This window comes from Phacochoerus africanus, chromosome 2 (assembly GCF_016906955.1).
Source record: "Phacochoerus africanus isolate WHEZ1 chromosome 2, ROS_Pafr_v1, whole genome shotgun sequence".
Taxonomy (NCBI): Eukaryota; Metazoa; Chordata; class Mammalia; order Artiodactyla; family Suidae; genus Phacochoerus; species Phacochoerus africanus.
The window spans coordinates 64,171,497-64,198,414 of record NC_062545.1 but is presented as its reverse complement, the minus strand read 5'-3'; the positions used below and the strand labels follow the sequence as shown (position 1 = coordinate 64,198,414).

Sequence of the window (26,918 nt, the reverse complement as noted above, 5' to 3'; positions counted from 1 at the left end):
CAGAGTGTGTCCAGTATGCATGTTCTGTACACATGAGCTCCAGCACCTTGGCCCACAATGGGACCCTCAGCACAGAACTGATGCCAAGATTATAAGTGCTGCAAGCAAATTGTTCAAACACATTTTGTTTTCATTAAGTGGCTAAGTTTCACAATGTCCCAAAGACAAATACCTGTGCCTAAAATGTGACTATTACTCAAGTCAAGTGCTAGACGAATGTACCACAGTCTGACTCTACTTCTGATGTGTGACTACTGACAGCTCTAAACCGCCACCACTTGTTCTTCCCTGCTTGCCCTGCAGCTGGGAAAATACAAGAAAGTCCGAGCACCCTCTCCCTTGGTGCTGGTGCGAAGTTCAAATTACATATGCCCCTGCCTGCATGGGCAACCCTCCAGCTCCACTCCAAACCACAATAAACACCAAAGTGGATCATTCGCCCCTATTTGCTCTCTCAAACCATTATTGGACCTACTGGGTCACCCTTTATTCCTCCATAAGGCCACATTATGTAAGTAATAAACCCTTTCCTAGCCTCTTGGTGCACAAGTGGTGCCGTGAGTCTCAGTATCTGAATCAAATGGTGGTGGGTGAGGAGGGCATTCTCCTTCTGCAGAGAGACTATCAGACAACTAAGAAACCCCAAACTTGCAAATTGTTACGGAAAAGCCAGGAAACACTTTTTATTTTTTTGGCTTTTTAACAAAAAATCTTCCATTTGGAAATAATTTCAGAGGTCGAAAACTTCAAGAACAAAAAGAATACATTAAAATAAAACCATCTACCTACCCTTTGTGGACTGTTAACATCTTATTTGTTTTATCATTTATACTCTCTCTGTGTGCATATGTAATTTTTTCCTGAATCATATGAGGTTAAGTTACATATATCTTGGCTCTTGATCATGGCGCCCATGTTTAAAGGAAAAGAATTTTCTAAATTACTCATGTACTGCATCTTTATTACAGACAACTTATTTTTAAGGAAGAAAGAAGCAATTCAAATAAGTATAGTAAAACATATGAATTCTACTTTACAGATGTCTCTATCATTTTTGGTAATGTTCATAAATATTTCTGTTGAACTGTTTATTCTGAGTGACTCTGATTAGAATTCAGTAGTTCTCCATAAATGAGGTCCCAATTTATGAATATAGTTCTAAGAAAAGGGCTATTCCATCATATAACCACAGGAAAGTGGTCCGCTTGGTAAATTTACACGGATACAATATTTTCCTCCGCCCCACTTTTGGAATTCCAGGTTGTCACTGATTTAACAGGGCTCTTTTTAGCACTTCCTCCTTCAGTTCAGGATCCTGTCAAGGCTCAGGTCTCCCATTTAGTTGTCCCTTTAATCTAAGCCTTTCTTTGCCTTTTCGGACATTTATATCGTAAGAAATATGGATTTCCTTCCCCACCCCCCATCTTCTTCTTTTTTTTTTTTTTGGTAATGAAGCTTCCTTATTTTGTGTTTGTCAGATGAGGAGGCACTTTTTAAAAGTATCAAAATTATCAGTTTGATTACCAAATTGGAAAACTGACTTTAGAAGAGGGCCACAGTTATTCCTCGAACAGAGACCATTTTAGACATTGTTACACTGAGCAAATGGCTTTGTCAGGCCTGCAGTACAACGACACCCTGAGTCCTTTCTGACCAGACAGTACTCGCTCGGCTTTCATGAGGGAGATCATGAGGGAGAACAGGCTGGCACAAGGTAGAGTGTCAGGTGAGCTGACCCCTGCTCTACAGCAGGAGGCGCTCTCACGTGACTTCACTTTATCTGAATCACTGTTCTCCATGAGGAACAGACAGGGTGTGGGTTCAGTGACATTGTTCTTGGGACCTAAGCTGAGAAAAGTAAGCTTTTAAGAGTCAGTCTAAAAGTCCTTAGTTTTTCACATTAAACATTTAGATCTCCAACCTGTCCTTATCAGTTTTGACCACCAAGTCAGGTCAAGGATTTGTTTTTTTACTTGACACCATGAGACGCCATTAAAATTTCATCTGGCATGTGGTTCTTGTCTGTCAAGTTGGTTGACACATTCTAGGAAACCATGCATGGAGACGTGCAACCACTTTGCCCCCCTAAAACAAGCAGACACATCTGCTTGTCTGTTTGTTTCAATAGTGAACTGATAAAAGAGAAAAGCTCTCCAAAGGCAAGTAATAGAGAGTCTCAAAAGATCCGAGAAAGCAAAAACTCACTGATGGAATCTGCGCTTTTTCCCTTCATTTCACTCTTCTCAAACTTTCTATGTCAACAATCCAGGTATGGACTCTGGCATAGCTCTGACAAGAATTAAGGTAGGAAGAGAATAATCACCATATGCACAATTCAAAATATTCTTCTTTAGTATGTAGATTTTAGACTGAGTGCTCAAGAGCCTGGGGCACTGTGTGGGTACCCCGGGGGCCTCTTGTTTGCCAGGCTTCTGAAAGTACTGCCAGGTGAAGAAAGGATGCTGCAGCTAAAATATTTAAACCACTGTATAGTCTTAACACTGCTCCAAAGAGAAGCACTTAAGAAAAATTTCTCCCAGATTTGTTCTATGTGCTACCATTTAGTTCAACCCCGTCATGTTTATAAGTAAACTTTTCTCATGTAAAGTGACACATCTAGCCCTGAAGGGGTGGACTATGAGAAGGCAGTTCCAATTACAACTCCTGTCACTCTGCTGCCAGGTCTGACACTCAGGTCTCCAGAGAAAAGTATTCTGTTGTGGAGAATAAACACAGTTTCAAGGATCATCAAAATACAATGCTATAGTGTCTGCCTTATCAGTGCTAAAAAAAATGTCATGTGAACACATTAAGGAATCAGATGAGAATCAGGAAGAAAACCTTTACTACACAAGAGCATGAAAATTAAGGGGCAAGTTCTTCTAGTTTTCAATTCCTGATTGCATGAGTATCTTTACATGACCACAATTACATAGCTGGGAAAAAAAAGGTTTTTTTCACTCAACAGAGTATCATGTTTTCCTAGATTTCCAAAGACTTCAACATATTAATATTAATAGTGACACAAAATATCCTTGTGAAGACTATAGTAAAGCATCCTCTAGATCGGAGAAGCGTAATTAGTATGTGTTTCTCCACAGAAATGGGTTCTTCCGTGATGTTAAGTTGCCTAGGGTTGGAGTTACTGGATATGAAGAGAAAAGAAGAGTAAAAACACATACCAAAAAATTCTTTTTATCTGCCAGACATGATGTAACTGGTTCATGACTGACAAAGTCAGCAAGGAGGGGTACTGCTGGGACATTTCAAAGGGAATTGCAAATCGAAGTTCCATGGTGGCACAGTGGGTTAAGGATCCATCACTGTCACTGCTATGGCTTGGGTTACTGCTATGGAGTGGGTTCAATCCCTGGCCCAGGAATTTCCACATGCCAAGGGCATGGTCAAAACAAACAAACAAACAAACAAAAAACCTTGGGACTGCATATCCTTCCACATTTTGAGCAGGGCTCTTCTCCCTATGAAAGGGTTTTGGTGTTAAGTGCTCCTCACTGTCTGGCCAGGTTTTCTTGGCAACCTCTGTTGCTCTGAGTGGCTGATCTCTTGTCCAGTTTGGACTGGGATTCCTCCCCACCAGGCAACACCTCCATTAGAATCCTTTTTTGTTCCTTCTTCTTTTTTTTTTTTTTTTTTAAGGGCTGCACCCATGGCATATGGAGGTTCCCAGGCTAGGGGTCTAATCAGAGCTGTATCTGCTGGCCTATACCACAGCTCAGGCAATGCAAGATCTGTAACCCACTGAGTGGGGCCAGGGATTGAACCTGCATCTTCATGGATGCTAGTCAGATTTGTTTCCCATGAGCCATGACAGTAACTCTCCTTTTTTTTCTCCTTTTTTGCCCTGTCTCTTCTACTCAGGACTGGTCTGAGATACGAATTAATTTCTGGCCAGAGTTGGAAAGCAAGGAGACAGTCAGAGTCCCGGGTAAGAGGGTCCCTTGTTCAGCATAGGGAGTGAGAGCTGGCATTTTCTTAGGTTCACTTTGTCCTTTTCTCCCCAAGGCAGATCTGCCAAGCGAGAGTTTATATCACGCCCTTTGCTTCCAACCTAGCTCCTAGCACCAGCCCAGAACAGGCCCTGCTGAGCAGCCTGGCTCCCCTGCCCTCCGCAGTCAATTCTGCTGCGTCTAGCTGTGCAAAGTCACCCACCAGGGCTGCGATGCACATGGGGCTTTACTCAGGCTCCACCCCAAGCAGGGTCCACCCACACAGGAGGGGCACGCCTCTAATTATCGTGAAGGCAGAGTGTGTGCTTGCTCAGCCCTGTGTGTGTTCCTTGGTAAGAAAAGTGCATGTATTTTAAGGATGTGTTAGTATTAGGGGGAAAGTTTGCTTTTTTTCTATAAATTTTCCTGGATGAAATCTATGACCAATTTTAAGAAGGCTATGCTTTAGAACAGTGTGTAGGAGGCACACACACACACCTTGTTACACTTAGTGGCACTCACTACACCCACTCTATACTTCCAATTTCTTTCTCAAGACAGCAATGATTTTCAGACACTTATAATACTTAACATTTTATACTATGCTTACTATAACAGACTAAAGGTATAATCAACTGTCAGTAGAAACAGCTACAGGTAGATGAATTCAACGTTAATCCTGATTTTTACAAATCTATATACATATCATGGCTACAGACCATATATCAGTGAATGTCCACAACAGTAAATAACAATTAAGAAATTGAAGAACTAGGCTTTTATTCACATTCCCATATTCCAAACTCTTTGTTTAATTTTAATTTCACTTCCACAGTAAGAGAAAGCAGCTTTCTTGCATTTTCCAGGTACACTACAATTTCACTTTTGCCATTATCTGAGTTCATGTCTCAAAGGGAAAACGGATTTATTATGAAATCCCATTGTGGTGTTTAAGAAACCGAACTGCCATGGATGTTGTCCAAGAAAGTCTGTATCAACTTACGCTCTGCAGGAAAGAATAATCATGTACAGAGCATAGTGCCGTAACTCGGAGGCAGGTTGAAAAAATCATCAAAAAGAGTTCACTCTCTGAAATGTCCAAACACTTCCCTGCCTCCTTCATCAAAGTATAACAGATGTCACTTAACCCTTTCTTAATGACATAGCACATTAGGAAAAAACAATGGATTTGAAATTAAGAGGTGAGTTTGACTCACTGGGGCAGTACACCCTGGGAGACTGTTCTTGGTCATTAGTGCACCTTCAAAGGCTTATCATCTTTAACTGTGAGATCACTGAATTCCTCAGAGCTGTCCAGAAGATTAGGGAACATGGCACACATGAAGTGCCTGGGGCAGTGCCCTGGCTCTTGCGAAGGGTGCTCCATGAAATGCCAGCTTACTTCCTGTCCCCTCAGAGCACAATCTGAACAGATGAGTTACTGCTGTATGTGCTGCAGGGCTCTATGTGTGGAAGCAACATCAACAACGGGTCACTGGGCAGAATAAATTCAACTCCAGGTCTTGCCCTAGAACTTTCTTTTTAACTGTAGGTGTGTGTGTGTGTTCTCTTATTTGGCTTTCTTCCTCATAAAAGTAAAATATGAGCATACGACTCCCAGGCAGTAAAATATGCCTGACCTTTGGCAAACTTCTTCCCTCCTCCCAAGCAATTTTCTTACCCTTCTGAAAGTCAGCTCTCCTTATGCCTTTATACTATCTTCAGTTCATGTTTCACAGATCCTTTGTACCACAGGCACATTTATATGTATATAACTTACAGCAGCTTCATTTATAATCACCCAAAACCAGAAGTAAAAGGATGTCCTTCATATCCTAACAATGGAAGAATACTCAGCAATAAAAATGATTGATTCACAAAAAGACAGGGGGGAACATCAAATGCATACTGCTAAGTGAGAGAAGCCAGTCTGAAAAGTCTACAAACTAGATGATTCCAAGTATATGACATTTTAGAAGAGATAAAACTATAAAAACAGTAAAAAGATCAGTCAGCGGTTTTCAAGAGGAGAGCAGAAGAAATGAACAGGTGAAGCAAAGGGCACTTTTAGGGTGAGGAAATATATATATATTTTCTATACATATAAGTTTACACACACATGTAAACTTCACCATTGTGAAAGAAACTGTAAATCAAGGCAAATGATAAGGCAGCCACTTAAATTTACATATATGTTTTACTTCAGTGTTCACAGCAATTTTTGTGCTCTTTTGTTTACCTGTGACTTAAGCATGATTTACAGACTATAACCTCTGAGCTTAAACCATTTCATTGTTAATGCATCTTAGAAACCACTTACTTGGGTAGCTCTATCAAAAAAATGCTATTTAGGAGTTCCCACTGTGGTGCAGTGGGCTAAGGATCTGAGGGCAGCAATCTGGGTTGCTACTGAGGTGAGGGCTTGATCCCCGACCTTGGCATAGTAGATTAAGGATCCGGCATGGCCACAGCTATGGTGTAGGTTCAAAGTGCAGCTTGGATTTGATCCCTGGCCTTGGAACTTTCATATACTGTGGGTTTGGCCAAAAAAAAGAAAAAAAAACCACAATATTTTTACTATTGCATCCCCACTGCACACCAGTGAGGTATGAACTATGAGTTATCAATTATACTTTAGAGATGGGCACATGCAGATGCAGCTTAAACTCAGGTGTGAAGACAGAAATATACACAAGACACAATTTAGGGCTGGTATCTTTCTTTATGTCTATAAACCAAAAAGCATACAACACATTATGCATTATCTTCACTAGGAATATGTTTTGGCAACTCTGTGAACAATAACTGTCTGCCTTAATTTTCTAAGGCATAAAGTTTGGTTGAGCTGACCTGAACTTGTGATCTATCTCCTTTCTATTCTACTTTATACCTGCTACTTGATGGATCACTTTTTCCTTTTATATATATATCTACTATTTTTATTGCAGTGGCCAGAGTTCCCTCGTTATTCTATGGAACATACCTTAAACTCTACTACCTCTAGAGAAGAGAATGGATAATATCATATACCTTAATAAGCCTCTAAATAAAACAATGTAATAGAAAGGTGAACTCCCAACATTCTCCAAGACCCAAACACCACCTTCTTGGTGAAGGTTTGCACCGATGGCCCCAGCTAATCACATACTCCTTTTTGTCCCCACTGTGTCTTGTATTCTGCTTCTATCATACCTCCCAACACTGTAAGGACATGGAACTATGTATATGACTCCGCCCCCCCCCCCCCCCGCCGCAGGAAGTGGGCCTGCCAAGAGAAGAAGCCCTTATTTTAGCACAGAAGACACTGAACATGAGTAGGATGAAATGGAATTAAAGAACAAAACCCTGTAAAGAAGGTAAACATCTAGTCTGCACCTGGTTTGATTTAGGTGAGGAAATGAAATTTCAAATGAAAAGGGGAGTGAGGAGGGTGGGAAAAATGGGAGAATGGGAGTCAAAGGTCAAAACTCTCAATTATAACATAAATAAGACCTGGGTATATAATGTACAGCAAGGCAACTGCAGTTAACAATACTGTATTTTATATCTGAAAGATGCTAAGAAAGTAGATTTTAAAAGTCCTCATCACACAAAAAATTTGTGGTGTGGATGTTAATTAAACTTTAGTAATCATTTTGTAATATATATGTATGGCAAACCACTCTGTTGTATACCAAAAACTAAAACAATGTTATATGCCAACTGTAACCCAATTAAAAATAACTCTAAAAGGAGGGGTTCTGGAGTCCCCACTATTGCACATTGGGTTAAGAATCCAACTGCAGCAGCTCGGGTCCCTGGGGAGGTGTGGGTTTGATCTCTGGCCCAGCACAGCGGATTAAAGGACCTGTGACCTACATTACAGTAGTGTGCAGGTCAATCTCTCACCTGAGAACTTCCATATGCTGCGAGTGCAGCCTTTAAAGAAATACATGCATATATACATACATAAATGGAAAGGTTTTGTGTGTTCTAATACTTGCTTCACCAACATGAAAATAGATAAGAACCATGAAACTTCAGATCTGGATTCATACAGTTTTTATGCAGTTTTGTTTTGATTTGCTGTAATAGTTATACAGGGACTTGTATTCCTTGTCACTATTATCCTTTCATTTAAAAAAGAAAAGAAATAAAGTGAATGTTCCCTGGTAATCTCTGTAAATCCTAAACAATTTTAGTGATGAACAACTTTGGCTTTTAAACCATCACATTCTAATCTATTACTTGAGGCCCTGATCCTGCCTGAAATAAATGTAGAGGACAGAGTGCCAAGATGCTAGACTAGCTCTTCAGGGCTTAAAAAAATTTTTGGTCTTGTTTTTAAGCCAATAAAGCCATTGAGTCACTGAGTTTCAGTTACAGCAATGAGAATTAACTTATCTTGCAAACTCTTTCCCACATAATAATTCCTTAGGATATTTTAAAATTATACCAGCAAGCCATTGAGCTAAGATTAAAATACTATGTTCCCTGGGTCATATTTAAAATCAAAATGTTTTACTTACCTTTCCATTATTTTAGTTATAACATTAAGTAGATGTAAAACTTTTTTTTTAACATCAAAATGAATAACAGGAAAAGTACCTAAACCAGGACCTGCTGTATATAGCACAGGGAACTATACTCAATATTTTGTAATAACCTATAAGAGGAAAGACTCTGAAAAATAATATTTATATATTTCAGTATAACTGAATCACTTTGCTGTACACCTGAAACTAACACAACATTGTAAGTCAATTATATTTAAATTAAAAATGGGGGGGGGGTGAGTTCCTGCTGTGGCACAGCGGAAATGAATCCAACTAGTATCCCTGAGGATGTGAGTTCAATCCCTCAGTGGGTCAAGGAGCCAGCATTGCCATGAGCTGTCATGTAGGTGGGAGACATGGCTCGGATCCCACGTTGCTGTGGCTGTGGCATAGGCTGGCAGCTACACCTCCAAGGCTACCCCTAGCCTGGGAACTTCCATATGCTGCACCTGCAACCCTAAAAAAGCAAAAATAAAAAATATAAATATAAATAATTTTTTTTGAAAAAGAAGCTAGTAACTATTTTAAAAAGGAAATTATTCTCTAGTAACTAACTTATTTTCTAGTAAACTTCAGTAAAGAAAATTTACTATGCACAAAATAAGAATAAAAATAAATGAGTTTGAGTATGGGCATTGAAAAAAAAATGAGTAAAAAGAAAAATACCTAAATCTCATTCCTCAGGGAAAATGTTAAAATGTTAAGCCTCTCAGATGGTGTTTGGTACCTTACCTGTCCTGTGTATGCAAACTCCAGCGCTTGCTTTAAGCCAAGGCTGGTCACACCATGTAAATTCACCTCGTCGGCACCACTTTCCACCATACAAAGACTGAACATGGCCTGAGGTGGGAGAGAAAGAATACAGTTATGGGACTTAAAAAGCAATGGAACACGACAAAGTCCTAGAGAAACTAGGAGAGAAGAAAACGTTTTAAAGGTTAAAGATTGATTTTAGTGTGTTTGAAATGCTTCCCCAAAGCTTCCTTCAAACAAGCCACTGCAAATCATTTTGCTATCTAAACAGTTACTACTGTTTAGGGCTCTGTGTACTTCATGCACAGAGTGGCAGTGAATCCCACAGCTGTCCTCTGGGGTCACTTGGGTTTCGCTCACTCCCTGAAGTCATTCTCAATCCTGGGGTCCCAGAGCTAACCATGCTATAGGTAGCAGTTCTGAACATTCTTGCCAACAGGACAGAGAAGGTAGTGCCTTGTCTCCCAAGTTGTCTCCCTTTTTTCTGCCTCACCTCAATGACACATCTCATTCCTCTCATCTGCCACACCCTAGTCTAGCCTCTGGACCAGCAACATGCATCTTTTGGGAACTCCTTAGAGTAAAGAGTACTGGGGCTCTAGCCTAGACCCACAAAATCAGAAAGTCCAAATGGGATGCAACCATCTGGATTGTAATGAGACATCCATGTGACTCTGATGTGTATTTGAATTTGAGAACCACTGTCTAAGTTATTCAGTGAAAATCAATTTGCCTCCAAGCCAATTCTCCAAATGACCATCTTACTGAAAATCAGTTTGTCACAGGAAAACTTTAAAATTAAAAAAAAAATGAAAACTTAACAAATTAAACAAAGGCATAGGTTCCCTTCCATCAAAACAATGACAACAACCACCCAGACAAATGTGCATACCTTTAACAAGTCTGACATAATAAAGAGAATATTCAATTTTGGGCTACTAATGATGAAATACACCCTTTAGAAAAGTGTACATCTGTGTAATGAAGAATTAACCTTACCCAAAGAGAGGTCCAGGCTTTGCCTTTGGTTTCTGGGAGATGATCTCTAGGCCTTTGGAATATCCTACCTGATAGGAGCATCTTTGTTTCCCAAGACTTTGGCCACGGACAGTCTAACAGCATGGTGTATGATGGGGGCTTTGGGCTATACTGTTTCAGTTGTGACCTCCAGAGGAACTAGAGATTAAAAGCATCAGTCTGACTGCCAGGAGAGATTGGAGATGAAAGGTCAGCCAGACAAACTGTCTTTGATTGAGCACCAATAAAAACTCTGAACACCAAAAACTTGAGTGAGCTGCCTGGTTGGCAGCCCTCTGTGCACTTGTCACAGAGCATGGTTAGGAGGGGGACACTGACTCCGTAGGTGGAAGATGGCCAGAAGCACCACAGGAGGTCCCCTTCTGGACCCATGTACCTCTTCCCTTGTCTGGTTCTTATTTGTAGTCTTTCCCCTGTAATAAGCCATACATGAGAGTATATAACCTTCCAATGAGTTCTGCAGTCTTTCTAGCAAATTATCAAACATGAGAGTAGTTTTAGGCATCTCCTCAAACTTGCAATTGGTGTCAGCAGTAAGAGAAGTCTTGATGGGACTGTCTCTTCAGATTTTGCAGTTGGGCTAATTTCTCAGTCAAAACAAACAAACACACCAGCCCTCACTGTTCTATGTGGTAATATTTCAGTTCATACTTTTAATTTAATTTTAATTTTAATATTTCAGTCCATTCTTTTTAATTTTAAAAGGTGATTTTTTTTTTGTTTTACCAATGGATTAATATTCACCCTCTAGTAATTTTTTATTGAGATATATTTATTTTTGAGCCTCACTATTTTATATGTTTTAAATTATTATGTATGGATGAGTGGTTTTAATTGATGGTCCAACGTTCTTTCTGGAGGCCCTCATTTCCATCTCATTGCATTAAAGTTGTAAGTTTCATAATGAATAGGCTGCTCCTTGATAAAGCTAAAATTTTGTTAGAAATACAAACGTATTGCTCTCTTGTCATTGGAGAAATTTTGTAAAGAGTATTTTAAATGCTTACAATTTGAGAAAATAAACATTCAAAATATCCTAAAGACACTGGGAGAATGTAACATGTAATATATGCAATTATATTTGCTATATTAAATAGTAAGCATTCAGAATATATTTAACTTTCAAAAATTTAGGAGTTCCCGTCGTGGCACAGTGGTTAACGAATCCGACTAGGAACCATGAGGTTGCGGGTTCGGTCCCTGCCCTTGCTCAGTGGGTTGACGATCCAGCGTTGCCGTAGCTGTGGTGTAGGTTGCAGACGTGGCTCGGATCCCGCGTTGCTGTGGCTCTGGCGTAGGCCGGTGGCTACAGCTCTGATTAGACCCCTAGCCTGGGAACCTCCATATGCCGCGGGAGCGGCCCAAGAAATAGCAACAACAACAACAACAACATAAAAGACAAAAGACAAAAAAAAAATTTACTTTATCATGAATAAATGAAAGCTAACATTTCTTTAGAAGCTGTTAAATGTGAATGGCCAAAATGGTATTTACGGCAAGATGGTTAGCTAGTGAGTTAATGCGACTTTCCACTGATGCCACAGAGGGTAGTTAAGTACTATGTATAGGTTAAGAACACTAGATTTGAAGTCATATAATTTTTAGTTTAATGAAACAGTGATTAAGGGCAAACTTTTCTTTTTTTTTTGGCTTTTGTCTTTTTAGGGCTACACCCACAGTATAGGGAGGTTCCCAGGCTAGGGGTTGAATCGGAGCTATAGCTGCCAGCCTAAGCCATAGCCACAGCAATGCCAGATCCGAACCGTGTTTGTGACCTACAACACAGCTCATGGCAATGCCGGATCCTTAACCCACTGAGCGAGGCCAGGGATCGAACCTGAAACCTCAATGGTTCCTAGTCAGATTCGTTTCTGCTGTGCCACAAAAGGAACTCCAAGGGCAAACTTGTACCCAAACAATTCTGGGTTTGAACACTGGCAAGTAACTATGATAAACATGTAACCTCTCTGTGGTTTGGAGTTCTTACCTGAAAAATGGGGCCAAAAATTGTACCCACTTCATAAACTTGTTTGAAGATTACATCATAGTATATATATTCAGTACAGTGCCTGATACATGGCAAGCTCTTAGTGAAATTTCTATTTTATGACAATAATGACACAGAATGAAGTTTCTCTTATGTATTCTTGGGTTAAAAGAATTAATACATCAAAAGCATCAGTTTGGGGTTTTTTGGTTTTAAAATCAATTATGGCTATAGATAAAATATCCTAATAAGAAACTGACTTAATGTTCACTAGATTCTGCTTATGCATTTGTAGAAGATCTGAAATTTCAAAATTAAAAAGCACAGGTTACAATACAAGTCTTTCAATTTGTGTAATTCTAAATTTGCTTCTAGATTTCTCACAGATGCTTTAAAAAAAAAAACCTGAAAGAAATTTGTTTTTTCAATGTCCATTCTTTTACCATATGAGTGTTTTAGTTTTTAATATTCCTCACATTAATTTCTTTTTTCAGGTCTTTCAAGTTTTGCATCTGATATGGTGACCAGCTGCTCTCCATCAACCTATATATAGAGCAGGACAGAAATGACTCAAACTGCAAAAAAACAAAACAAAACAAAACCTATCTGGAATAATTAAATGAAAAGTTTCTGAGAGGAAAGGTTAAAAAACAGAACAAGTTGCCATGGGAGTTTTTTGAATCTGCTTTCCTAAGAGCCTTCCAAGAGCAGCCAGGGAAACAGTGGCACAGAACATGTAACCATCCTCGCCCAGAGACTTGAGTGCTCCTGAATTTGAAACCTGGCTTGGTAGAGTTGGGGAAAGAATATAACCCCTTAAATAATGTACAGATATATTTGCACATGTTTGTATAAGCAATAAAGCAACACCAAATTGACCACTGCGGTTATATTACAGAGTATGACTTAGAGGGAAGGAAGAGACTATCACTTCAGTCCATTTTATATATAATATTATTTGGATGATTAACATGAACATGTGTTACCTGTGTATTTCCTACACCTGTCTTTTGAAAACCTTGTTTTATTTATTTTTTATTATTTATTTATTTATTTATTGGCCATGCCCATGGCATATGGAAGTTCCTGGGCCAGGAATCACACCTGTACCACAGCAAGTGACCTGAGCCATAGCAGTGACAATGTGGAATCCTTAACCTGCTGAACCACAAGGGAACTCCTTGAAAATTTTGCTTTATTTTTAATGTTCAGGTTTGGGCAGAAAGACACATCTGATTCAAGTCCTGATTCTATAGCCTATTGGTCATGCAGGTAATTCACCTTGAACATGTGACCTTTGGCTAATTTGTTAACTTCTCTGAACCTCAGGCATGTATCTGTACATACGGATAATACCAGCCTCACAGGGTTGTCTTGAAGTTTAGATACAATCTGCTTAATATCAAGGATAACACCTTGCACATAGTAGATACTTAATAAATAGAAACTGTTACTCTAATCTAGGCTGATTGTCCTATTCTCTTGTGTCTCCCTTTGATTCCAATTGGAATGAGCTAAGAAACACACACCCCGCCCCCTGCCCTCTGCCCAAATCCATTCCTTTTGAAGACTTTCGTATTGGCAATCCCACTCAAAATTCCTATGTCTGGCTGCAGACCTCCCTTCACCACACACTCCTTTACCTTCCTTTAAGGTAAGGACTGACTTCATCATAGAAACCATCACCTCCATTTCTAAAAACACAAAACTATGATCCTGATAGCATATCATACAGTCTTGGAAATTTAATGTCACAAGCAAACATACAATTTTTTTGGTCTTTATTTATTTATTTATTTATTTATTTATTTTGTCTTTTGTCTTTTTTGTTGTTGTTGTTGTTGTTGCTATTTCTTGGGCCACTCTCGCGGCATATGGAGGTTCCCAGGCTAGGGGTTGAATTGGAGCTGTAGCCACCGGCCTACGCCAGAGCCACAGCAACGCGGGATCCGAGCCGCGTCTGCAACCTACACCACAGCTCACGGCAACGCCAGATCATTAACCCACTGAGCAAGGGCAGGGACCGAACCCGCAACCTCATGGTTCCTAGTTGGATTCGTTAACCACCGCGCCACGACGGGAACTCCCTTTTTGGTCTTTTTGTCTTCTCTAGGGTCACACCCGTGGCATATGGAGGTTCCCAGGCTAGGGGTCTAATCGGACCTGTAGCCGCCAGCCTATGCCACAGCCACAGCAATGCGAGATTCAAGCCACGTCTGCAACCTACACCACAGCTCACGGCAATGCTGGATACCCAACCCACTAGCAAGGCGAGGGATCGAACCTGCAGCCTCATGGTTCCTAGTTGGGTTCGTTAAGCACTGAGCCACGATGGGAACTCCTATAATTTTTTAAAATTACAAAAAGCGGTTAATTAAAAGATAAAAAAGACAACTACTTAAAACAAGGTCAATGTCTTGAGTTTAATAAACTTACAAGGCACCTCAATTAGGAAAAGCCTCACTGGATACCAGCAAAGAAGGAAAAACCTGGCTATTGGATACAGTGAACGCCAGCTGCCTAGGTTGCCTGAGCTTCTCAAACAATGTCTACAGGCCTGCTAGAGGCCTGCTAGAGGCCTGCTAGAGTCCATGGGGAAGGGCAGTCTCCTTTGTAGCAGAATAGGTGATGAGACAAAGAGTGCTATCTTTTAGGATCAAACTTACTGAAAAGTAAACTGTAATGTGCATGAAAGTGGTCACCACATTTCCCTTCTTTACCATGGAGCCCCTAGACCCTAGCATTGCATGCATGCAATAAATACAGGTCAATAAATGAAGAATGAACTGACATACTCTTTAAAAATTCAGCTGCAAGTGATATCCAGCTATTATACATTGCTGAAAACAAAAAGAACTCGATATAAGAAAGAATTTTCTGGATGTAAGGTGTTTTAGACACTGGGATGTAAAAAGTAGTTCAAGTTTAAGATTATCTACCAAATGAGTGCAAAGTTAGACATTTAGAAAAAAGTAAGAACCTACGGCAAAGTCCTCTATCAAGCCACAACATTCTGCCAGAGAATGGGAGGGTTCTGCTTAACATAGGATAACATTGCACAGACTCCTTCTTGGTTCACACTGTTTTGTCTTTGGGAGCACCTTGGCCAGGAGGAGATTTACAGTCATCACAGCTTACTCTTGACTGATAATGTGCTCCAACCACCACAAATCTTTCTAATAGAAACCCCAGTTTGTAAGGATACAATCCACTTTAAGTGTCTACCACAGAGAGAGCTGTGAATTTATAATGTGTCATTCCTCCTGTATTTCACACAGAAATGACACAAATTGAGTCCTAAAATCACAGTATATGAAGTTTCCTTGGGTCACATTAGGTTTCATGCAGTCCCAAGATGAGCTCCAACCAATTTTAGGCTGATACATGATGCCGTAAAACTGACCAACTGGAAATTCTACTATATCCTCAAAGATAAGTAGAATGACAGACGACAGACTTTTTTAAGCCCTTAAAGTTGGTGAAATATGATCTTTTTACCCGGCAAATTACACATAGCTTTGGAGTTGCACTGGATATGGGCAAGATGTACAGTGAATTCCCATTTTATCAGGAACCCAAAGGATTTTATAGATGAAATAACTGGATTGTTTGGGGGCAGAGTCAACCCTTATCCTCTACGAGAGAATTAAATACAAGTAAAGAAAAAACTTAAGGAAGTTACTGAACAGAGCTACTTAAAATGATTGCAGCAGATCTAATCCTCTACACTTTTTATATACCTTTTATAGGTTTTATAACTAGTGATGCTTGCAATGGCCATGAGGCGTTAAAGAGATTTGAGCTAACTTCTGAATCAACAAAGATTACATTTTGCTCAATTCAGTGTTAACTGTGATTATTCTTTATTGCATTCTTTAAACCTCACATATAAAATAGTAAATCTCAGTTAATGAGACTGTTCAATTAGCCACAAGAGCCCATTTCCCCGACATTAAAAAGAAAAGGGTCCTATCCACAGTTGAGTTGGACTACTTACTTTATCTCATAAATGCAAAAGCAATCTAATACATTTGAGGAGCTTAATTGCCTGAAAGAATAGGGATGTTTGGTTGGAGGGTTTTTCCCCCTATACATTTACAACTGTTTTAATTCTTCCTCAAATAGTATAATAGTACACTAAGAGAATAAAATGTCAGGACAAATGAACACAGTGAAATTACATTACTATAAATATAATTAGGGAAGAGTTCTCTTGTGGAGCAGTGGGTTAAGGATCTGGCATCATCACTGCAGTGGCCTGGGTCACTGCTGTGGCATGGGTTCAATCCCTGGCTGGAGAACTCCACAAGCCATGGGTGTGGCCAAGAAAATAATAGTCAAATAGGCAGAAAAATTAATATTTCTGAAATAGCAGTTTATCCTCACTTTAGCCATATAAAGAGAAATTCACTTTATATGCTAACAACTGTGAGACATTTTGGTTTTCCCAACATCTTCAAATATGTGGTTCATTTATTCAAAGAATCTAACTGTGCTTCACAGCTTTGCTACTGGCACAGTTACTTCTTAAATTAACTACATGGTAATAATGGGCCCTTTGAAAGTAACTTGATTATGGTCTATCCTATTTCTCCTGAGATTTCTCCTCCTCCTATGATGTGGCTATATTTCAGCTACCTGGGTGTTCTGGGGGAGAATGGAAAGGAATGGAAAAAAGACACAAATCAAATTATAAATGAAGGCCAGAAGCTGTTGCTCATCATGAAGTCAGGTTCTCCACAAATGGTATTTATCCTTGTCACCTGTTAGGTACCTTGGAAAATGATACCCACACATCTGGCTTTAGTCTTGGGTCACTCTCTCAGATCTCTCATTCCTCTGGTGCTTCTGTTACCTTCTGGTCTATGGTTATATCCATGGGCATAGGATTTCAATACTTCACTACACATATGTAAAGAAATCTATTCTTTTATCTTTAGATGTCTTTCAACTACTTAGGAATGGCACTCTTATTCTTCCTTATTGAATATGCTGGATAAGCTATTACTGGATGAATCATTCCTATGTAGAGACCTTTTGGTCTGTCCTCATATGTTGTAACCAATGCCACAATCTTGCTTTCCAGATCCACTAAGGATACACCGACAAAGACCAAACCTAGATTTCTTGAATTTTGACAGCTGTCCTAAGACAGAATTTGGGGCTTATAGGAAGGAGAGACCTAGCAGATGTGATACAGAGTCAGAATGGATCAGGGGAAGCAGCTATGAAGAAAAGGCATTTTTAGAGGGTATTAATATCATAAAAGCTTGAAAACCTTAAGAGAAAAAGAAGAGGAGGAGGTACTGGGGAGGGAGAGCGAGAGATTCTGTGTAGACTGAAATACGGTAGGCAGTCAGGAAGAATGCTGTAAGACACAGAAGAGACCCTCATGTGGCTATCAGAGCTGCACAGTATCATGAGTAGACTCCAGATTTTCTTCTATAAGTAGAATTTTAAAAACTGGAAGGTACTTTAGAGATCACTGGCACCTTACACCTCAGGCTGTGGTCCCTGGGCCAGCAGCATTGGCATCACAGGGACCTTGTTAGAAAGGCAGAATCTCAGATCTACCCACACCTACTAGATGGGAAGCTACGTTTTGTTTTGTTTTGTTTTGTAAGATATGGTTCCTGGCCTGGTAATTCTCAGCCTCACCCTATTACAAGTTCTTTGAACAGCTTTTATTTATCTGCTTGTTTGATTTTTTTTGGCTGTGTCTGTGGCACATGGAAGTTCCTGGACCAGGGATTAAACCCGAGCCACTTCAGTGACAATGCTGTATCCCCAACCGCTAGGCCACCAAGGACTCCAGAAGTTGAGTTTTAATAAGCATCCCTGGTGACCCACATGCAGGTCAGAGGCTGAGAGGCACGGCTGTTGGGGGGGGGGGGTCCTCCCCCTGCATCGCCTATCTGAATATCTGAGGCGATGAGATGCTCAACACTTCACAGGAGAACACGATGTATTGGTAACACTTTTAGAACACTGAATCGTGGACATCCTCAGGATAAGTTTCTCCCCTTGGTCCTAGTAGAAGGTCAATTAACTCACTCTCTTCCACTTAATAGCCTTTCTGCCACTATGGTAACAGCTCTTAAGTCTCCTACTTAAAGAGCACCTACTCTAAATTCTCTCAGTCATAAATTGTTAGCACTCAAAGCCAACACTAGAAATCCTGCAGTTGTGGCAGGGGACCTGAGTTCAAACCCCAGCAAGTGAACACTGATCTTCAGATTCAGAGGAGAGGGAGGGAAGGTTATTGCTAAGGCAACGGAAGTTAAGGAAAGACCCATGGTTCCAAGAATGAGTCTTTCAAAAGAGTAAATCATCCCATGTTCCCGGATGGTGGAGCGGTAGGAGACTTCAGGCAAATCCATCATGTCACCTTCCTTTTCCCAATTATTTTCGTTGACTTTCTCTGGCCCATTTCCTTCTTATATTTTCCTAAAGGGGAATTTTGTATGGCCACCTCAGAGTTGCTATTGACACAAATCCCTCAGACTCATTCCTACGTAATTCAAAAGTAGAAATTTTTGGGGTTCCCTGGTGGTGCAGTGGGTTAAGGACCTGGCATGGCCACTGCAATGGCTTGGGTCACTGCTGTGGTGTGGGTTCAATCCCTGGCCCAGGAACTTCAACATACTGTGGGTGCAGCCAACAAAAAGTAAAAAATAAAAATAGAACTACCGGAGTTCCCATCGTGGCACAGTGGTTAACGAATCCAACTAGGAACCATGAGGTTGCGGGTTCGATCCCTGCCCTTGCTCAGTGGGTTAACGATCCGGCGTTGCCGTGAGCTGTGGTGTAGGTCGCAGATGCGGCTTGGATCCTGCGTTGCTGTGGCTCTGGCATAGGCTGGCAGCTACAGCTCTGATTAGACCCCTAGCCTGGGAACCTCCATATGCCGCGAGAGCGGCCCATGAAATAGCAAAAAAAAAAAAAAAAAGACAAAAAAAATAGAACTACCATACGATCCTGGGATTCCACTGCTGGATATATCCAGAAAAATGAAAATGTGAATTATAAAAAAAATATGCATCCTGATGTTCATAGCAGCACTAGGTACAATAGCCAAGACATGGAAGCAACCCAACATCCACTGACAAATGACTGGATTAAGAAGATGTGGTATACATACACAATGAAATATTACTTGGCCATTAAAAAGAATGAAACACTGCCATCTGCAGCAACAGACAGGCCTAGCAAACATGATGCTAAGTGAAATAAGTCAGACAAAGATAAACTCTGTACAATATACAAATACATTCATTTGTATTAATTAAAAAATTAATACAAATGAATGTAGATACAAAACAGATTCACAGATATAGAAAACAAACTAGAGTTTTACCAAAGGGAAGAGAGAAGGGAGCAGGGACAAATTAGAGGTATGAGATCAACGGATAGAAACTCGTATATATAAAATAGTTAAGTAACGAGGATATGCTATTACAGCCATTATCTTGTAGTGACTATAATGGAATATAATCTGCAAAAATACAGAATCACTATACTGTACAGCTGAAACTAACATAATATTGTAAATCAAATATATTTCAAGTTAAAAAAAAAGCCAAAGCAGTTTCTTGTCTGCCCAGTCTCATACTAGTAGTGGTTGCATGGAGCTCTGTTTAGGGCTGTGAGGCCACATCCAGGCTTAAGAGACAGTGGTCAGGATCTAGTTATGATGTCTGTCATAAATTTTAAGAGGAAGCAGGAATAGGTGTGCCAGCTCTGCATCCTAAAGTAAGCATATGTCCAAGCACTAAAACACAGTTTCTGTCCTAAGATCCATGACATCGTCATGTAAAATGCTTTACCTCTTCTCTATAGAGAACTTGTGGGAAGAAATGTTGAATAGTGTGGAAACACCTCAGTTACCACTCATTATTCTACTCTAAAAACTCAATTAAAGTTAGTGATCACTCTTTAAAAATTTAACCCCAAATTTCAACAGTTCCTATTTTATTTTTAATGTCCTCTCAATATATTTTTCTTCAACATGCTAACATAAAGTCAGGTGTGTAAGAATACAAATACAGGCACCTAGTCGAGCTGCACCATCTCTTTTCAATCTTTCATTTTATTCATCACTTTGGTTTGACAGCTGTGAGTCAGGCAATACCCACTGGAGCCACCCTCCCCATTGTTCATTGTTCCGGTCTTCACACAGTGGAGGGCAAGAGTCCCAGCTAACACATGGTTTCCTCCAACTCCATTAGTTGCTAAGCAACCACTTCACTGGAACCTTCCTGATCCAAGGCAGAAGAGGCCAGTCTAATATGAGGTGTTCAGGTCGTTGCATATGCTCAAGTTCACTCTTGCAAACACATCTGATGCTTTGTGCATGCAGGCAACATGCAAAATCTCCACACCTTACAAAATGGGGAAAAAAAGTTTAAGAATAATCCCCAAGAGCTCAAATACCTTTCCAAAGTAACTACATGAAAAGCTTCTTTTAATCCTATAAAACATATTTATGCATAGATATATAATCTGTAAAGTGATATGAATTGTTTGATATGAAAAATCTCTCATCACTTTAGAGTCACATCTTTCTAAATGAGAATACTGTGATTCATTCCTTCAGGAATCCAGGCATACAAGCCCCAAATCCAATCAACATCAGATGAGCTAATTAAAAGCAATTGATTCAGCAGGCAGCTGGATCAACCCACAGTGTGGACGACTCATTTTGTATCAGTTTTTTATAAAAACAATAAACAGAATCAGGACATATCTATAGATTCCAATAACACTTTCCAACAATTCATCAGATTCACATGATCAGCTGCTTGTCCCTCTTTTATAAAACATCTGTCTTTGCTCAATACTCAAATCTCTAAAGGTTTAAAATTTTTATCAGCTTCATTATCCATGTGTTCTTGTTCTTTCTGATGCAATTAAGGTTAACTCTAATACTATGATTAAATAAGCATGAATAAAATCATGATCTTAAATAAAACAGCATGAAAGTCATAATTTTAAAACATAAAAAAGATTTGGCAAAAAAAAAACAATCTTTCAATATAAACTTTGGTACCATATAAAGTGCTTAGCACAATGACTACAGAGAGTAAATGATAAAAAAGTTATCTATTATTATTACATAAAAAGTATTTATCTAATCTCATAGTATTTATATTCAATGGAAGTGAATCAGTTTAAATAAAGGAATAAAATGCAGACTAGAGTTCATCATTCTACGCTCACTACAATGAGCACAGTGCACTATCAGCATGAAATGAAATGAATAGTTATCTGTCTGAAATGTTAATGATTTCTCTGGCACTGATGCAAGTAATTTTAAAAGGGGATTTAACAATGACTGTTTAGAGCTCTTAGTTTTCTATTTAAAAAGGAAATACTGTCTGACCACTACCACTATTAACTGGTACTTCACCTTGAATTAAAGGCAGGAATACTATTTTTAACTAATGTGTGCATTTTCAAAAGGAAATTATGAACCCATTTTAACGTAAAAAAACAGAACTCCCCATACTTTTTGGTGCTCACAAGTTTCCTATCCCACAGTATAAGTAAAATCAGCCTTCTCCTCGTTATTCAAACACTGCAGCTTCTATAACAGACAGATGTGTAGCTGTTCATTGTTGGCCAGGCAATTAATGCTTATCGACCATCCACCAGGTGTGAGGCTCTATAACAGACTGTCTATAAAACGTCAGATTGACTGCTTAATTTGGCTTTGCTGAATGTCAAGGCCATCAATAATGGTGCCATTTTTTTCTGGCTAAATTTAAAAGCTAGTTCATGAGGGCTTTTCTTGGTAGACATTAACTAAATGACTAATCAGCAGACACAAGTTGCAGAATGCCAACCTCTACTCGTAGACAACAACTGATTATGATTTAGGTGAGAAATGGAGCATATTTTCAACTGTTGGTGATTTTTGTCAATTTCTACCGCTAGAAATTTGGAGCTAGATTTGTAGGTCGTTTTAAAGACATCTTTGCCTTTAAAAGTCTATTGTAGGAGTTCCCGTCGTGGCTCAGTAGAAACGAATCTGACTAGAAACCATGAAGTTTCAGGTTTGATCCCTGGCCTCGTTCAGTGGGTCAAGGATCGAGCGTTGCCCTGAGCTGTGGTGTAGGTCGAAGATGTGGCTCAGATCCTGCGTTGCTGTGGCTGTGGTGTAGGCCAGCAGCTATAGCTCCAATTCAACCCCTAGCCTGGGAACCTCCAACTCTACATGCCGTGGGTGCGGCCCTAAAAAAGCAAAAAAAAAAGTCTATTGTAGTACTTTAGGTACCACTCTGAACCGGATTCTGGTATTTTTGGAATTACAAATTGGAAGGAATCAACCAAACACTGCCACATTAGGTCCCCAGCTATTTAGCTAAGGGCTCTAAAACTTAAGAGGAGCTAGATGTCCGGGTTTCCCTGATTCCTAATTTCCTAGTGGCTTCAAGCAATACTGCACAAGTTAGACAATATCAGCAATGCCATATTCTCAAGTGTGAGGAGTAAACAATCAGTACCCCCGTGCCTCTGAGCCTTACTTCTGCTCCCCACCTACCCATTAGCTATTATACAAAGAGATCTGTACGGATAAAAATGAAACATATTATTCAGTTTTAATGAAAATTATTTTTACTTGTGAAAGCTGAGACAGGTATCAATGACCAGTTCTGTATTTACAGTTGAATCTATATAGACCCAGGCATCCAGGTTACTACTGAATAAATACCATCTAAATCTCAGAAGCAAAAGAGCTTTTGCTGACTGGACCTATGACTCCAAAAAGTTTTTTAAAAAATTTATGATGGCTTTTTGTCTTCACCATTTTCTAGTTATATAAGTAATATATAACCACAGTCTTCTTTGAAAATTAGGTTATCATAGATAAAATTAAAGTTTTACTATCTAAGAAAGGAATATTTGAGCAAAGATCTGAAGAAGAACAAGTCACATAGCTATCTAGGAGAAAAGTAATGCAGGCAGAGGAAAGAGCTGTGCAAAGGCCCTGGGGTGACAGCATGCCAGGAACATCTGAGAAACAGCACAGAGGCCACTGGTGATGGGAGTGGAGGGAGGAAGAGCAAGAGTTACAGGAAGGAGGTCTGATGAGGTAGAATCATGTAGCCCAAAAGACACTGGCTTTTACTCTGAATGAGTGTCGAGTAGAACTGATATACCCCGACTTGTTTTTGTGTATGAGTGATTTTTTGTTTTTTGTTTTTTTTGTTTTTTTGTTTTTTGCCTTTTAGGGCCACACCCACAGCACATGTTCCAGGCTAGGGACTGAATCAGAGCTGCAGCTGCCAGCCTACACCATAGCCACAGCAACTCAGGATCCAAGCCGCATCTGGGACCTATACCACAGCTCACAGCAACGCTGGATCCTTAACCCACTGAGCAGGGCCAGGGATAGAACCTGCATCACCATGGATTACTAGTCGGGTTTGTTACCACAGAGCCACAATGGGAACTCCCCAACTTGCTTTCAATAAGATCACTGAGGCTGAAGTATTGAAATAAGACTCTGGGGACTCAAGGATTAAAGCGGGAACATAAAGCTGGCAGATACGGCAAAACTCCAGGCAAAATTGATCCCAGTTTGCACCAGAGTGGTAGAAGTAGCAGTGGTTGGAATCTGCATAGATTTTGAAAGTACAGCCATGGAGCAATCTGGTTGCAAGAGAAAGGAGTCATGAATTACTCAGCAGTCTGGGGCCTGCACTAACTATAGAGTTGACGTTAACGGAAATGGAGAGCACTGTGCAATAAGCTTGTGGGAGGAAATTGGGAGTTTTATTTGGACACAGTACATTCGTGATGCCTCTTAAACATCCAAGTAGAGATGCTGAGCAGGCAGCTGGATAAACAAGTTCTGGAGTTTAGGGGAGGGTCCCTTCTGGAGATATCAATTTGGGAGTTATCATCTGTGATGATTAAGTTTATTTATCAACTTGACTGGGTCACAGGGAGCCTAGATATTTGGTCAAACATTATTCTGTGTGTTTCTGTGAAGGTGTTTCTGCATAAGATTAACATTTGAATCAACGGGCTACGTAAAGCTTTTTCCTATTTTTGGACACAAACTGAAACATTGGCTCTTCCTGGATCTCCAGCTTGTTGACTGTGTAGATCTTGGGACTCATCAGTCTTAGTAATTGCATGAATCAGTTCCTTGTAGTCAATCTTTTCATGTAAAATTCTATTGGCTCTCTGTTTCTATGAAGAACCCTAACATATCATTTTAGGTAGATGATAGATGATAAACAGACAGACATACATATACCTATTGTGTGTGTGTATACATATATATATATATATATATATATATATATATATATATATACACACACACACACACATAATGTAAATTCATGAGAAAGTTTGACTATTATAAAAGCTAGTATAGACAAAGAAATTGTTTAAGGACTGAGTCGGGGCCACTCCAATTTTAAGAAGTCGGGGATAAGGCAAAACCAGTAAAGAGTATTAAGAAATAGCCGCCAATGAGTGAGATAAAAACCTGAAAAGGGAGTTCCCATCATGGCACAGCAGAAACGAATCCAACTAATAACTATGAGGTTGCAGGTTCGATCCCTGGCCTTGCCCAGGGAGTTAAGGATCCAGCATTGCCGTGAGCTATGGTGTAGGTCGCAGATGCAGCTCAGATCTGGCGTTGCTGTGGCTGTTGGGTAGGCTGGCAGCTGTAGCTCTGATTCGACCCCTAGCCTGGGAACGTCCATATGCCGTGGGTATGGCCCTAAAAAGCCAAAAAAAGAAAAAACTGAAAAGAACCAAAAGCCAAGTGACTAAAGTGTTTCAAGGAACAGGAAGTACTGAGATTCTGATTAAGTTAGAAAAAAAAGAAGACTGGAAATTAATCATAGGATTTGGCTCTATTTTATTGACAATTTTTGTATCTACGTTCATAAGTGAGATTACGTTCTCATTTGGCTTGCTGCACTCGTGTCTTGGTAAAAGAATCATGCTAGCCTTAAAAAATTAGGTGTGTGGCTTTCGATTTTCTTCTATGCTTTAGAACACGTTTATGGGCAATTGCTGTTACACAAAGAGTTGATAGTACTAGCACGTAAAAAATCTGGGCCTGCTCACTGCCTTTCAGAGGAAGTGTGTGGCTATGACCGCTACCCAAGTATCTTTTAGTTCCCCTTTTCTTTTGGTCCAATTTTGGTAATTTATATTTCCTAGAAACATATTCACCAAGGTTTTGGTGTTTATTACTACACAGTTTCTAAGGTTCCTTTGATAATAATTTTTCTTTTCTTCATCTTCAAACATCTTTTTCAGTTTTTATATAAAGTTGTTTTCAATTTTTATACATTGGCTCTTCCTTTTTTATAATTCTTAAGTAAATCTGGCCAAAGTTTATATAAATAAATCATATTTTAAAGATAGTTAAGGAGTTCCTACCATGGCCCAGTGGGTTAAAAATCTGACTGCAGTAGCTTGGGTCACTGCAGAGGTGAGGGTTCGATCTCCAGCTGGGACCAGTAGATTAAAGGATCTGGCATTGCCAGAGTTGTGGCATAGGTCAGCAGCTGCAGTTCTGATTTTATCCCTAGCTCAGAATCAAATGTGCAGCCATAAAATAAATAAATAAATAAATAAATAAAAGCTTAAGGAGTTCCCCAGTGGTCTAGCAGTAAAGGATCTGACGTTGCTGCCATGGGTTCCATCCCTGGTCCAGGACCTCTGCATGCTGTGGGTGTGGTCAAAAAATAGTTAATGAATACCTGATAAAAAAATTTTTTTTCTATTTCTCGAATACCTGCTTTTATCCTTATTTCCTTCTAGCTATTTTATTAGGGTTTATTTTATAATTCCAGCTTTTAGAGTTGAAATCATAGTTCATTATTCTGGATCTTCCCTATTTTAAAATAAATGCACCAAGGCTTGGAAAGAACACTGTGATGTGGCCCCCAGACCTCTCTCCAATGAAAAGTCTGTGGTGCTAGCTGCTGGGAGAACTGTGGGCAGACAAACTTCAACTGCCAGCCTCTTCAGGGACTGCCCAGCTGCTGAGAGTGCCTTGTCTAAGATCCTGCCCCTTCCTGGGTGGCCCAAACTCAATGACTGATCAGTGCAAGAATATAATGTCCTGGCCACCTTGACCCGATAGTGAAGGGCATTTTAGCTCCAGCGTTCCCTGTGGAGTCAGTTGAGACTGTTGTTGGACTGGCATCAAAGAGCAACTTCTGCTAAATCCTGCTTTCTCCACCTCCTTCTGTGGGTGTTGATCCCAAAGCCTCTTCACACTAAACTCTATCTCAGAGTCATCTTCCTTGGGAATCCAAACTTCAAAGAAAGCTACATTGTTCTTCAAATCCATGTTAAGATCAATGCTTTAATTAGAATTCAGTTTTAAATGTTGTGTAATTTTCACATTGATTTTCTTTTTAATTCATGAATTATTGAATGCTTTTTGAGAAAAAAATTGCAAGTATATGAGGGTAAGACCATTAACTCTGATTTCTGTTTTAATGAGTTCTTTATGAGCTACTTATACCACAGTTTTCAAATCTACTTTGTGTTTTGAATGTGTGCTAGCTAGAGCCTCCATTTAATTTTTTTAATCTACATAATCTGTCAGTTTTGCAAAGAAGAGTGTTAAAAATCTCTCACTATGATCGAGGATTTGCTGATTCATCCTTATGA

At 39.7% G+C, this 26,918-nt stretch overlaps 1 protein-coding gene across 1 annotated transcript in view; it reads right to left on the bottom strand.

The window, feature by feature from the left end:
• KLHL32 (kelch like family member 32) overlaps nt 1-26,918 on the bottom strand; it is a 224,746-nt gene that overhangs the window by 115,009 nt on the left and 82,819 nt on the right. The window contains exon 4 of the mRNA XM_047761350.1: nt 9,215-9,322. Within this exon, the coding sequence (XP_047617306.1) occupies nt 9,215-9,322 (108 nt within the window). The remainder of the gene's footprint in view (nt 1-9,214; nt 9,323-26,918) is intronic.